At 50.6% G+C, this 16,623-nt stretch overlaps 1 protein-coding gene across 4 annotated transcripts in view; it reads right to left on the bottom strand.

The window, feature by feature from the left end:
• LOC144509354 (AT-rich interactive domain-containing protein 1A-like) overlaps positions 1–16,623 on the bottom strand; it is a 151,080-nt gene that overhangs the window by 39,236 nt on the left and 95,221 nt on the right. For 2 of the 4 annotated variants that reach the window (XM_078238058.1, XM_078238059.1), the window contains exons 5-10: positions 9,133–9,373; positions 8,359–8,448; positions 7,298–7,465; positions 6,128–6,443; positions 4,466–4,611; positions 2,154–2,263 (exon numbers count right to left, since the gene is read on the bottom strand). In XM_078238058.1, the coding sequence (XP_078094184.1) occupies positions 2,154–2,263; positions 4,466–4,611; positions 6,128–6,443; positions 7,298–7,465; positions 8,359–8,448; positions 9,133–9,373 (1,071 nt within the window). The remainder of the gene's footprint in view (positions 1–2,153; positions 2,264–4,465; positions 4,612–6,127; positions 6,444–7,297; positions 7,466–8,358; positions 8,449–9,132; positions 9,374–16,623) is intronic. The other 2 variants (XM_078238060.1, XM_078238061.1) reach the window with 2 other exon arrangements.

The raw sequence follows: 16,623 nt of genomic DNA on the forward strand, positions 1-16,623 counted from the left end.
TTTGTGGAATTCTCTTCCCCAGAAAGCAGTGGCAGTTGAGACATTAGTTCGACAGATTTTTGATAGACAAGAGTCAAGGGTTTATGGGTGAAGCAGACTCAGCGGATCAAATTGTCTACTCTTAAGCCATGTTCCCATATCGTGCAGCTACACAACTAAACAGCGAAGGTTCCTGAAGTTACGTTCTTAATTCAAATATTATGCACATGCTATTACCATTGCTGAATCACCCTATATTAACATCCTGGGAGTTAGCTATGACCAGAAAATTTACTGAATCAACCATGTAAATAGATTGGCTACTAGAGAAGGTCAGAGGCTGGAAATTCTGCAACAAGTAACTTACCTCCTGACTCGCCAAAGCTTGTCTACCTTCTACAAGGCTCAAGTCAAGTGTGCAATGAAATACTCTTCACTTGCCTAAATGAGTGAAGCTCCAACAACATTCAAGAAGCTCGACACTATACAGGACAAAAGCAGCCCAATTGATGGGTAGCCCATCCACTACCTTGGACATTCACTCCCTCCACCACCGCACACAGTTGCAGTAGCTTGCACCCATACCGGTGTGTACAAGATGCACCAAGCCAAGCCTCCTGAGCTGAACTTCCAAACTGCCGAACTCTACCACCTAGAAGGATAAGCATAGCAGATGCATGGAAACACTACCAACTGCAACTTCCCCTCCAAGACAAAACGATCCTGACTTGGCGCTGTAACACTGTTCTCTTACTGCGTCAAAAAGCCTAACAATTCCCTTCCTAACAACTGTGAGTGCACCTACACCAGATGGACTTCAACAGCTCAAAAAGACAGCTCATCACATCTTGCAACGGCAATTAGGAACGGGCAACAAATGCTGGAATTGCCAGCATTCCATGAAAGAATAAAAGCATAACACTGTAATATGCTCAATGCATAATACACAACTAGATGTCCACCCAGTGTGATTAAGTGACAGTTCATCAGCTGTAACAGTAATCAGTTATCCTGAATGGTATTGACAGGGTGGATGTTGAAAGAATGTTTCCTCTTGTGGGCAAGTCCAGAACTTAGGAGCACTGTTTTAAAATTAGGGTCACTCTTACAGGAGAGGAGAATTATTTTCTCTCAGATGGTTGTGCGACTTTGGAATTCTGCCTCAGAAGGAGGTGGAAGTGGAATTACTGAATATTTTTAAGGCAGAGATAGATTGACACCAAGAATCTAAGATTATCAGATGAAGATACGGCACATGGAACTCTACACAAACAGATCAGCCAAGATTTTATTGAATGGCAGAGCAGGCTCGTGGGACCAAATGGCCTACCTCTGCTCCAATTTCATACATTCCTGTTTTCGTGCATTCCACCCAGAAATTTGACAACTATCTAAAAAGGAAGGAACTAGTTGGGAAAGGTGAAGATCTCTGCAAGTAATTTTTGTGAAAGTTTCAACCCAGTTCCTGAAGAATATGGCCCAAAAATTCCACATGCGCAGCCAAATCTATTCAGATAAGCTACAAAAGATGACTGGTATTAAACAGTACATGAATGTACATCTTGGCAAATTGGCACCTCCTAAACTTGAAAAAAATTGCAAGGCAATTTCAGTTATCATTAAGACATCAATCAATGCCATCTATATTCTTTTAGTTACTAACACATTCCTGCCACTGTACAATGAAACAAACACAATACCGTGGGAAATAATGTGCACATTCTTGCACAATGGGAAATAATGTCCTTAAGGGTCCCCTTGAGTGTGTCAACATTTGGAGGCATCCCCCTTAAAAAGGTTCAGCAAACACCACACTTATACAATGTCAAAGGTCTGAATTAAGATTAACTGTTGGGATACAGCAAAAGGGATTTTTACTCATACCTAATGTGCTGTAGCTGACCTGGTGAAAACTGATGCTGATGCTTCATGGGTGCCAGAAGTACAAAATGCTCAATCCACAATAATGGCAATCCTTCATTTCATCAGCTCAAATTTATCAGGAATAAATTAAATGCAAAACGTTAATATCATGGCTCAAGCAAATGGGTCAAAGCCAGAGTAGTGAGCAGCAGTTCTTTGCGATGCACAAGAACATTCAGTCTTCCCATCTGCTCCTGGAATGGGACACCACCCTTGGTTGATGCCCAGCACTACCCCACTTGCATTCTCACCTTTGACTTGAGTTCAGCCTTTGTCATTCCATCTGCCTTGTTGTTTGCCTTTTGTGTCGGTGGTAACTTTCCTTCCCCAAGTGCCATCATCTCAGGACTGGGAGTCATAACTACAGGAAGGCAAGAGAATAAATAGTGTTAACTGCTAGGTTAATACAGGGTTAAATCATTCGTCAGAAGCCTATTGTATAAAGATGACCTCTTCAGTTTAATTTTGCACGAAATAAATTTAGATGGTAAGCAAGATCTCAGCTGTGGCTCTGTAACAGCACACTCATCTCTGAGACAGAAGGCACAGTGACACTCTGGTTAGCAATGTGCTCCCGTTTCCTCCCACAGTCCAAGGATATGGCAGGTTCAGTGGATCGGCCGTGCTAAATTACCCCTTGGTGTACCAAGATGTGCAGGTTAGGGTGATTAGCGGAGTAAATATGTGGGGGTACAGGGATCGGGCAAGATGCTCTGTCAGACAGTCGGTGCAGACTCCATGAGCCAAATGGCCTCCTTCTGCACTGTTGGGATTCTATTCTATGAGAAGGTTGTGGGTTCAAATCCTACCCCAGAAACTGAAGTACAGATCTAGCCATCGCTCAGTTAGCAACACACACACACCTCTGAATGACAAGATTCCAAGTTCTTATCCCAGTCCAGGGTCTGAACAGAAAAATCAAGGTTGGAACTCTAATACAGTATTGAGGGTGCATTGCATTGTCAGAGGTGCCACCTTTTGGATAAGGCAATATACTAATGCCCCATCTGCCTCCTTGGGCCAGCAAAGACATGAAGGGCCACAAGGCTTCCTTGTGCCTTGCGTTGAACGAGCAGGAACATTTAGAATTATTGTTCTAAACGTTTCTGCTTATTCAATGTAATCAGTACATGCACATACAGTGGTAATCCTGCAGCCAGTTTATGGTGGCTGTATAGTGTGGCAATTAGGGATATCTCAATTACTAAGCAGGAGTACCTGTGATAACCACAAGTTTACCATTGATTTAATGTCTGATTGACTCTCTGGGAAGAGCCTTAGGGGTATATTCAGGAACTATTCCAGACCATTAGCAAGTCGTCTGGGTTGGCATTTAAGTGCAGTACTGAGGGAATGCTGAAATGCTGGAGGTGCCATTCTTTGGCTGAGAAGCCAAGGCCTCAAACGCTGGTTCTGATAGCTGTGCAAGATACCATGCACTAATCAAAGAATAGAAAGCTCTCCTCATGCCTTCAGCAGTATTTTACCACAAACATTAAAACCAAATCAACTGATGGTCCCCAATTTGTTGGGTGTGAAATATTTTCAGGGACAAGTTGGTGATTCTGTTTGTCTACAAAACAAGTGTCTGTCACTTCAAAAGTAATTCACTGGCATCGAAGCACACCCAGAGTGTTGTAGATACGCAAGTTCTTTCTCACCATCCAAACAAAATACAGCCTCAATAATTCTAAAGGAATTGTAGTTTGATTTACCTTACAGACAATTCCTTTGTTTAAAAGAAAACTTGTATGGTTCACAGCTACATCAAGCACAGCATACCACAAATTCTTAACAACCTGGGATGCAAGAAAGCTTGACTATCCGAAGGTCATTTTGGGCATTGTTTACATAACTTAAGCTGGAGCAGCTGAGGACATGATTTGGATGCTGGAGGGTAGAATTTCAGAGCTCTTACTGTGAGCTTCTAGCTATGATCAGACCAACACCCCTATCAAATATGGGACAATCTCCCACAACCATAGGACAACTGAGTTGGTGTCACATCAATCTCTGGAAAGTGGTTTACTGGCACACACCCCAAATGTGTAATCATAATTCTAATGTAAAAAAGATATCCAGTTTGCACACAGCAACTTTACACAAACATCAATGTGTTAAGTGATCTGTTTTAATAATGTTGGTGGAGAAGCTCAGGGAATAATTCACTTGCTTTTCTTCAAAATAGTGCCATTGCACCTTTTATATTCACCCGAGAGTGCAGGTGACGTCTTGCTTTAACATCTCATCTGAAAGACAGCACCTTTGACAGTGTAATGCGGAAACATCAGCCTGCATCACGAGCTCAAATTTCTGGTGCGAGACTTGAAGTCACAACTTTCTGCCTTAGAGGCAAGACTGGTACCCAGTGAGCCACAGCTAACAAGCGACTAGTCAACTTCTGTTGCTTTTTGCTAAGTTTATGATTAGTACTTTGAGGTAAACTTCATCTGGTAGGACCAGAAATAAGGAATATTTAAAGTATAAACCATGTGCATCACTGAGTGTCACGATGTTATTACTGTCTTATGTCACTGTACTCATCCAATACCTGTGCCCTTACCTGCAGAGCTATTAGCCATGTTTCCAGCCATGGAATATGGAGATCCCTGTGGATTCATCATCCCAGCCATACTGTTCATACCTTGACTATAAGGGGAGCCAGCACCCATCATTCCTCCCTGATTCAGGTTTGGATAACCGGGTTGCCTACATTAGAAAGGGGAAAAGAAGTGAGAAACAAGAGGGTTAAGTACCACCATTTGGTGCACAAATCTCTCTCACATTATAAAAGATACAGTGGTCATAAATCCATTTTGCACAAATGGACAGAGATATGGATTTCCTGGTACTACATCTAATGAAGGTATTCACGATCTTGTGTTCTAGCCAACTTTCAAAAATGTGCGGTTCAGATGCTCAGGTCACTAGCAACATTGTGTCTGGCTAATCATGTGGTGCACAAAGAACAAAAATGAACATAACAAGCAAACCGCACCTCCCGACACTTGGTTAAGTTACAACAATTTAAATAGTTTCAGAACGGTGGTATAAATTGGGTGATCACCCCTCGCCCAAACACACAATTCCAATAACAGGAATGGAAGTAAGCCACTCAGACCCTCGAGCCCGTTTCGACATTCAATTAGATCATGGCTCTGTCCATTGACCCCCTGCCCAGTTGTGGCTTCAGTATATTTGACTTCCAATGAACTGCCCCTTGCCTAAACATTTAATTCTTAGACAATAGTTACTAGTGCATCAGCACACTGAATCTAACTAATTTGACAATAATCAAAGTCACTGGATTCACCGAAGCACTGGGAGAAATCCTGTTTTACTTCTGAATGGCGGGGGTTGAGGAATAAGTTGCACAAATCTGCTACAGAATTTAGATCACTACACAGACCATGACAATTAATTTGAGACCAAAGTTTTCATGCTAGCTATTGGAACAAATCCGGGCATAATTGTGACACCCCAACAGGAAAATGCAGTTATGAAAATGTCCAATCTTGCCTCATCTCCTGAATGCGGCAATTAGCTAGGTTCACAGATACTGATGGGGACACTAAGTATCTCCTCTTCCCATTTCACTTACCCTCAGGAACCCAGATACAGCAGCAACAGACTGCAAAGCAAGCACCATGCAGCAACACATACCAGTGATTGGACTCCTCAACTAGCTTGCAGTTGTTTACTTGCTGCAGTTCACTCCTGCAAAACTGCACTAATCAATTCCCAGTTCAACCGTCAATCCCAATTCTCCTCATTACCTCCAACACAGAAATGGAGGCTTAATTAGCCTTCGTGCAATTAAAGATACTGAAGGAGCACACACATGCACTGGCAACGACTATACCTTCCACTGTCGCATTCTTCAGACAATTCTAGGATATTAATCCCAGAGGAGGTGCAGCAATAAACACACAACCATAACAAATGACCCCCACCTCACCCTCAATTCAAGGACCTTCTCTACAGCCCAGGTACCCACCCCAGGATCTGATCTTTCACCTCGCCGGATGCCACCCTAGCAACTTTGATTAAGTGAATGCTCCAGTAACATGCTCACTACCCTTCTGCACAAGCCCAGATTACAAAACCACATCCCACCATAACACACAATGCTTCTCACTTCATACCCGATCATTTTAATGGCTTCCTTTGCAGTGCCTTAAGTTTTACATCAATTTTACAGCCATGTATTCGCTGCTCCACATACCTATTCTGTACCGAGTTTGCTGCTGCATGCATCGCAGCTACAGCTGCATCCTGAGCCTTGCGGTTCATAGCTGGTGGTGGGCACATTCCTGAGGTCATTTGTGCCGATAGGTTTGCTGCATTCTGTGTCATATTGCCTCCGTACGGCCGGTTACCCATCGCTGCAGGACCCATCCTCCCTGGTGGCATTCCAACATAAGGTGGGGCTGGACCCTGACCATGCATTTGGTTCCCGGCGGTCATTGCATTCATGGTGCCTCCCAAGCCGTAGTTTGCATTGGGCATCGTGTTATAGTTGGGTTGTCTAGGGTAGCCCCCTGTTTAAACAGACGATGAAAAATAAGCATGGTAGAAATGTGCCTCAATCTATCGGAAACAAAAACAGAAAATGCTGGCAATACTCAGCCAGCCAGGCATCATTTGTGCAGACAGGCACAGAGTTAATACTTCAGCTCAATTATCTTTCATCTGTATTTTGCTTTTACCTCAATCTATTTGCCTTGGTCCAGATAGAAGTTGGGTGAAAATAAAGCTCAACCTTTAGATGCTAATGGGATTTTTAAAAAATGCTCAGAGAATGACTGACCCCAAAGTAAGCAAAGAAAGTGAATTAATGATAATCAGATATGAGATTGCAGAGTGAAATCACTGAAATGGGAACCTGCTACGCCCTACCCTGTGAACACAAAAACACCCTCATTCACAGCTGAAGCATGCTGCGATTTTATGGCAGCTCAGCACCATTAGCAGATGATAACAAGGGAGAAAGTGGCACAAAACATTCACAGTTTGGTCAGAGACAAGTGACAGTGGTACAATAAAAACGGAGGAAAGCTCCTGAAGCACATTTGACCTCAAGTGTAGAATTATATAAGGTGTGAATGAAGTGGCCAAGTTAATTTATTCAACTTTGCTCACATCAATACAAATCCACAATTAATTCACACAGTAAGGGTCCAAATAACTATTCCCTGTTGAAAATTTATGGATCTCTCAATTGCACACATGCTATTATACTTAAACAGATGTTATGCTTGGTAAGTAGTCCATCCATTGAATGCCTTTCATGTGACATTGGGTGTGATCAGTGAAGGGGTTGGGGAGTGTCACATCAATGCACATGGCCAAAGTTTCAACCTCACCTCACCAATTCACACAAAGCACAGCTCACCTTGAGGTCCATACTGGGCACCCTGAGGCCCATAGTTTCCGGAGTTATTCTGTTGATAAGGGCTCATCCCAGCATGCATCTGTCCTCCAGAAGGTTGACGTGGTGACAATGCTGACCCTGTCTGTGGGGAGCTATACTGTGGTAGCTGGGGAGGTCTCTGCATGTAGCCTGTACAGAATAAAAAACAGGTACTGTTTTAACAACTGAACACTCTCACTGCAGAAGCAATGCATTATTAAAAGCACCCTGTATCGTAATGCGCAATAAAAAGGGCAAGAAGGCCTCCTCCTAGAAACACAAATGCATCAAATTTGCTTAACTTCAATTCAGAGAAAACATTCAAACTAATTACCCATGACCAGACGATTCATCTCAATATTTAGGGATCTGGAGTAAAATATTTAAATATTTCCCACTTGCACTTTTAAATCAAAAACAGTTGCTTCATTTTCCCCACACCATCCCATCCCAGACACCTTAATTATTTTGTGTGCTATATGGACAAGTTAGATAGGTCCCAGGTTCAATGGTTGGTGTGTGCTGGGGTTGGTTGGTTGGTCTCAGTAGTTCCAGCAAAGACAAAGCACCTTTGAAGGGAGGAGATAAACACAGACAGTTGAGAAAAATGCAGGATTGTGGGGAAGAGAAAAAGTCAATGGAATTAGGTTTTGGATTGTTCAAAGGAGCAAGCAAAGACTTCTGCTGTTCTGTCAGCTCCCATGCAGAACTAATTGGACTGTCCAATTGGTCAGCTACCAAAATGAGTGGCACATCAAGCTTTACCATAGCATTATTAGTGCCCTCAGGAGGAGCAAAACATGACAAAAAAGAAAAACATTTCAATTGCAATACTCGTTCACAAGTCGTCCCCTGCTATTATCAGGAAAATTGTGCTTTGGCAAACTGCTAAATACATGATGAACATGTGGCACCTCTATTCCATAATTTGATATATTTACACATGGCATACATGGTAGAGAAATGTCAGCTGGGGTAGTAAACGTAGATTTTTGATTTGGTTTGGTACACTAATTTTCAAATCAGTTATGATATTAACTCACCTCGGTCCTGTCCCATGGCAGATGGATTCATGGAGGGGTGTAAAATTCCATCTGATTGGCCACTCGGAGGACGGGGTGGCATCTGATTAACTAACAAGCAAAGAATTTACACAAGTTACTTGTTATCAAAAAGAACAAGGGAGTATTGCTGCATGATATCAAGGGGGTGGGGAATTGGAGTTGCAGTCCCTTCAATAGCAATGGGATGTGTTGAGTGCAGTAGTTAACCCAGCTGATGCTATAGGAACAGATAGGCGTGAAGCTCAAACATGTGATGTCCTGTTTGGAGCGCAGATGTTCAGTTACATCAATATTTAATGCAGGGTTTGAAGTATGGTCTGGCTGGGGCTCCCATCTGTTTTCTGTAGTCTTCTTGCATACTTGTTATTTTCACAGTGAGGCTGCTCTACTGGAGTTGGGGCTATCTCCTGTACTATAAGGTTTTGGGATCAGACCTGCTGACTTACCTCAGAATCAAATTCCTGACCTCAATCCTTACCAATAACTCGGCTACAAGTAAAATGCTACTAATTATGGGGCAGAATCCCAGGGCACATTACATGTATGATCCTGAAGCTTGTTCTGCTCAGTCTCTTTAAACCAGGTTACAAAGGTGTCAATTAACCCTCAGTTTTGATGATCTTGAGATTTCTGCCCACTATCGCCAGGACCACCCAAAAACAGCCGTAAACATTCCCATCCCACCATTGTCTGATGTGGTAGATCTTCAGGCAGAAAACCTTTGCAACAAAACATACATACACACATTCCTACCTGGTACAGCTGCAGGGGACAATGGCCCTGACCTGGACTGGGTTACACTAGCTGGCGATCCTACAGGTGAAGGTGATGGACCACGGATTCCAGGCAGGTGTGGGGAGGTATGAGGAGAGAACGGTGACTGTGCAGGGTTACTTTGCTCTCCTTGGCTGCTGGAGATTCCTGATGTACTCACTCCTGGGCTCAGTGCCCCTTCTGTCCCAGTCGGCAAATCATCAATAGAACCCGACAAATCCTGCAAACCCAGAAGAACAATTAGTTCACCTGCTCTTCATGTGTAATGACATTTAGGTCAGTTATTTTTATAAACTGATACACCTCTCACCTCAGCAAGTATTGAAATGGCGAAAATAGTTTAAAGTAATGAACCAAAGAGACTATGCATCTGTGTTGGGTGTGTGGGGTGGGTAGAAATTGTTGGGAGAGTGGAGGAGCTGGAGTCTCCTGGAGAATCCAACTCATTAGACGTTACAAAATGCAAAACTTCCTTCTTTAATGAGTGGAAGCAATCATCTTAACTCCCACTTCATGCAATTCCTGACAACATCTTCACACAGCAGTCGCTAGCAGGTCATAATTGCTACAAAGCAGAGCCCCCAAATATCCAGTTGCATTCTCCTCAAAGCCTTCCCTCAGACACAAACATTATTTTCTATTCAATGATTGGAGAAAATTCATCATGGCACTTCTTTCCCTCAACGGTGGAGAGTCAATGGGATATTCCCCCCACCCAACTCCAATCCAGCTAAAACCAGTCACTTCACACAACTGGAGAGTCTGTAATTAAGGCGTCAATGTGTCCGATATGGGTCTGGCAAAATAGTTCACACAAAATAAGGCAGGAAATAGGAATCATCCACAACATACAATGACTGTCAATAACATTATTTCATCAACTCGAAATAAATTTTATATATATTTGCTTTGTGAGAGTTGCTATTACAGTGCATCATATCCAAAGACTTGCATTTATATAGTGCCTAACCAGCCAGGGAACGGGGAGACAACACAGTGAATTAGCCTCCTCAGTCATGGTTTAAACGCTGGGGGCTCAGCATCCCTGAGCTTTGATAGTGTCCAAACTGATGGATTTAGAAGGGTGATGCCTCACTGCACATCATTTAAAATGCAGCACTGAAGTTAAGCTTTCACTAAACTGTGGGCGGTGAAGATTACAGAATGGGTATTCATGCCTCCTCCTGCCATGTTTTAAGTGTAGCCCTGGCTGGCACAGCCAGTCAGTCTGGGATTACCATCCTCTCATGCACAATGACATCATCATCACATTTAAATTACTGGAACTACTTTTTTTCTTGCTCTTTGAAAATGTGTTCAAAGCATTAGACAACAATTGAGTAATTAGCTATCAGCTGGAGACAGGACAAGGTTCACAGTTAAACCTCCCCGTGCAAGTCCAGTTCCAGCCAAACTCACTTTACTTTCCTTTTATAATTTTACTTGGTGACAAATAGAGAAAACCCATATATTTAACATACCACTCTCATTGCCAACCACAACCCACAGCTTAGGCCATACATGGGCTGCATGAGACCTCAATGTACCAATTCCCACCAAACACAGGTTCTCCAAAATTCAATCAGTCCCACCCCACAGAATGTGCCCCAGTCACAGAGGAAGAATCGTGGCGAACTTGCCTCTGGCCTCTGTCTTCTCTGAATCACAAAATATATGAAATTACTTGTGTTGTCCCTGGACAGGCCATGAAAGAGGCACATGTCAGGCTATCAGGGCTGAATCTCAGCAACAGTTTAAAATGTCTTTTTTAACGTTACTTTAGGTAGCTGAGTCATTGATTTAGCTGCTTACAGGACATAAACTCATAAAATCACAAGCCTCTAACTGCATGTCTACTCCGTACCCCCAGCCCCAATAAAAAAGCAGAGACAGTAATTCTGAACAATCACAGACATTAGCTTACAGAAACTAACCAGGCCTGTTTTACACATTGCTGCTGCTCCCTAATCACCTTACAAAATGGTGGATAACAAGAGAAAATGGCAGCCTCAATCACAAGATCCATAAAGGGAGGGTCTTCCCAAGAAATGCAACTTAGTCTAGTGACAAAAGCTACTAGTGTCTCCCAATACATTGGTTCCAAATCATCCATTATTTTATATATACACACATGCACACACCCACCCCACAGAGGAGCGCGCGCACCCACCCCACAGAGGAGCGCGTGCACCCACCCCACAGAGGAGCGCGCGCGCGCACCCACCCCACAGAGGAGCGCGCGCACCCACCCCACAGAGGCGCGCGCACCCACCCCACAGAGGCGCTCGCGCGCGCACCCACCCCACAGAGGCGCTCGCACGTGCACCCACCCCACAGAGGCGCGCGCACCCACCCCACAGAGGAGCGCGCGCGCACCCACCCCACAGAGGAGCGCGCACGCGCACCCACCACAGCGACACACGCACGCGCACACATCACAGCGACACACGCATCACAGCGACACACGCACGCACACACACACACACACAGCGACACACGCACGCACACACAGCGACACACGCACGCGCACACACACACCACAGCGACACACGCACGCACACACACACACACCACAGCGACACACGCACGCGCACACACCACAGCGACACACGCACGCGCGCACACACCACAGCGACACACGCACGCGCACACACACCACAGCGACACACGCACGCGCACACACACCACAGCGACAGACGCACGCGCACACACACACCACAGCGACAGACGCACGCGCACACACACACCACAGCGACACACGCACGCGCACACACACCACAGCGACACACGCACGCACACACCACAGCGACACACGCACGCACACACCACAGCGACACACGCACGCACACACCACAGCGACACACGCACGCACACACCACAGCGACACACGCACGCACACACCACAGCGACACACGCACGCACACACCACAGCGACACACGCACGCACACACCACAGCGACACACGCACGCACACACCACAGCGACACACGCACGCACACACCACAGCGACACACGCACGCACACACCACAGCGACACACGCACGCACACACCACAGCGACACACGCACGCACACACCACAGCGACACACGCACGCACACACCACAGCGACACACGCACGCACACACCACAGCGACACACGCACGCACACACCACAGCGACACACGCACGCACACACCACAGCGACACACGCACGCACACACCACAGCGACACACGCACGCACACACCACAGCGACACACGCACGCACACACCACAGCGACACACGCACGCACACACCACAGCGACACACGCACGCACACACCACAGCGACACACGCACGCACACACCACAGCGACACACGCACGCACACACACCACAGCGACACACCCACGCACACACACCACAGCGACACACCACAGAGAGACACGCGCACACACCACAGAGACACGCGCACACAGCACAGAGACACGCGCACACACCACAGAGACACGCGCACACACCACAGAGACACGCGCACACACCACAGAGACACGCGCACACACCACAGAGACACGCGCACACACCACAGAGACACGCGCACACACCACAGAGACACGCGCACACACCACAGAGACACGCGCACACACCACAGAGACACGCGCACACACCACAGAGACACGCGCACACACCACAGAGACACGCGCACACACACCACAGAGACACGCACACACACACCACAGAGACACGCGCACACACACCACAGAGACACGCGCACACACACCACAGAGACACGCGCACACACCACAGAGAGACACGCGCACACACCACAGAGACACACGCACACACCACAGAGACACGCGCACACACCAGAGACACGCGCACACACCACAGAGACACGCGCACACACCACAGAGACACGCGCACACACCACAGAGACACGCGCACACACCAGAGACACACACACACCAGAGACACACACACACCAGAGACACACACACACCACAGAGACACACACACACCACAGAGACACACACACACCACAGAGACACACACACCACAGAGACACACACACACCACAGAGACACACACACACCACAGAGACACACACACACCACAGAGACACACACACACCACAGAGACACACACACACCACAGAGACACACACACACACCACAGAGACACACACACACACCACAGAGACACACACACACCACAGAGACACACACACACCACAGAGACACACACACACCACAGAGACACACACACACCACAGAGACACACACACACCACAGAGACGCACACACACACACCACAGAGACACACACACACATACACACAGATGGCACAGTGGCAAGCCCTGCTGCCTCTCAATGCCAGGGACAAGTTCGATTCCCAGGTGAGGTCACTGTCTGTGTGGAGTCTGCACACAGACGCGCGCGCACACACAGACGCGCGCGCACACACAGACGCGCGCGCACACACAGACGCGCGCGCACACACAGACGCGCGCGCACACACAGACGCGCGCGCACACACAGACGCGCGCGCACACACAGACGCGCGCGCACACACAGACGCGCGCGCACACACAGACGCGCGCGCACACACAGACGCGCGCGCACACACAGACGCGCGCGCACACACAGACGCGCGCGCACACACAGACGCGCGCGCACACACAGACGCGCGCGCACACACAGACGCGCGCGCACACACACAGACGCGCGCACACACACAGACGCGCGCACACACACAGACGCGCGCACACACACAGAGGCGCGCACACACACAGACGCGCGCGCACACACAGACGCGCGCGCACACACAGACGCGCGCGCACACACAGACGCGCGCGCACACACAGACGCGCGCGCACACACACAGACGCGCGCGCGCACACACAGACGCGCGCGCGCACACAGACGCGCGCACACAGACGCGCGCGCGCACACAGACGCGCGCACACAGACGCGCGCGCGCACACAGACGCGCGCGCACACACAGGCGCGCGCGCACACACAGGCGCGCGCGCACACAGACGCGCGCGCACACAGACGCGCGCACACACACAGACGCGCGCACACACACAGACGCGCGCACACACACAGACGCGCGCACACACACAGACGCGCGCACACACACAGACGCGCGCACACACACAGACGCGCGCACACACACAGACGCGCGCACACACACAGACGCGCGCACACACACAGACGCGCGCACACACACAGACGCGCGCGCACACACAGAGGCGCGCGCACACACAGAGGCGCGCGCACACACAGAGGCGCGCGCACACACAGACGCGCGCTCACACACAGAGGCGCGCGCACACACAGAGGCGCGCGCACACACAGAGGCGCGCGCACACACAGAGGCGCGCGCACACACAGAGGCGCGCGCACACACAGACGCGCGCGCACACACAGACGCGCGCGCACACACAGACGCGCGCGCACACACAGACGCGCGCACACACACAGACGCGCGCACACAGACGCGCGCACACACACAGACGCGCGCGCACACAGACGCGCGCGCGCACACAGACGCGCGCGCGCACAGACGCGCGCGCGCACAGACGCGCGCGCGCACAGACGCGCGCGCGCACAGACGCGCGCGCGCACACAGACGCGCGCGCGCACACAGACGCGCGCGCACACAGACGCGCGCGCACACAGACGCGCGCGCACACACAGACGCGCGCGCACACAGACGCGCGCGCACACACAGACGCGCGCGCACACACAGACGCGCGCGCACACACAGACGCGCGCGCACACACAGACGCGCGCGCACACACAGACGCGCGCGCACACACAGACGCGCGCACACACACACAGACGCGCGCACACACACAGACGCGCGCACACACACAGACGCGCGCACACACACAGAGGCGCGCACACACACAGACGCGCGCGCACACACAGACGCGCGCGCACACACAGACGCGCGCGCACACACAGACGCGCGCGCACACACAGACGCGCGCGCACACACACAGACGCGCGCGCACACACACAGACGCGCGCGCGCACACAGACGCGCGCACACAGACGCGCGCGCGCACACAGACGCGCGCACACAGACGCGCGCGCGCACACAGACGCGCGCGCGCACACAGACGCGCGCGCACACACAGGCGCGCGCGCACACACAGGCGCGCGCGCACACACAGACGCGCGCACACACACAGACGCGCGCACACACACAGACGCGCGCACACACACAGACGCGCGCGCACACACAGAGGCGCGCGCACACACAGAGGCGCGCGCACACACAGAGGCGCGCGCACACACAGACGCGCGCGCACACACAGAGGCGCGCGCACACACAGAGGCGCGCGCACACACAGAGGCGCGCGCACACACAGAGGCGCGCGCACACACAGACGCGCGCGCACACACAGACGCGCGCGCACACACAGACGCGCGCGCACACACACAGACGCGCGCACACACACAGACGCGCGCACACAGACGCGCGCACACACACAGACGCGCGCGCACACAGACGCGCGCGCGCACACAGACGCGCGCACACAGACGCGCGCGCGCACAGACGCGCGCGCGCACACAGACGCGCGCGCGCACACAGACGCGCGCGCACACAGACGCGCGCGCACACACAGACGCGCGCGCACACACAGACGCGCGCGCACACAGACGCGCACACACACACAGACGCGCGCACACACACAGACGCGCGCACACACACAGACGCGCGCACACACACAGACGCGCGCACACACACAGACGCGCGCACACACACAGACGCGCGCACACACACAGACGCGCGCACACACACAGACGCGCGCACACACACAGACGCGCGCACACACACAGACGCGCGCACACACACAGACGCGCGCACACACACAGACGCGCGCACACACACAGACGCGCGCACACACACAGACGCGCGCACACACACAGACGCGCGCACACACACAGACGCGCGCACACACACAGACGCGCGCACACACACAGACGCGCGCACACACACAGACGCGCGCACACACACAGACGCGCGCACACACACAGACGCGCGCACACACACAGACGGGCGCACACACACAGACGCGCGCACACACAGACGCGCGCACACACACAGACGCGCGCACACACACAGACGCGCGCACACACACAGACGCGCGCACACACACAGACGCGCGCACACACAGACGCGCGCACACACACAGACGCGCGCACACACACAGACGCGCGCACACACACAGACGCGCGCACACACACAGACGCGCGCACACACACAGACGCGCGCACACACACAGACGCGCGCACACACACAGACGCGCGCACACACACAGACGCGCGCACACACACAGACGCGCGCACACACACAGACGCGCGCACACACACAGACGCGCGCACACACACAGACGCGCGCACACACACAGACGCGCGCACACACACAGACGCGCGCACACACACAGACGCGCGCACACACACAGACGCGCGCACACACAGACGCGCGCACACACAC

This window comes from Mustelus asterias, chromosome 21, assembly GCF_964213995.1.
Source record: "Mustelus asterias chromosome 21, sMusAst1.hap1.1, whole genome shotgun sequence".
Taxonomy (NCBI): domain Eukaryota; kingdom Metazoa; phylum Chordata; class Chondrichthyes; order Carcharhiniformes; family Triakidae; genus Mustelus; species Mustelus asterias.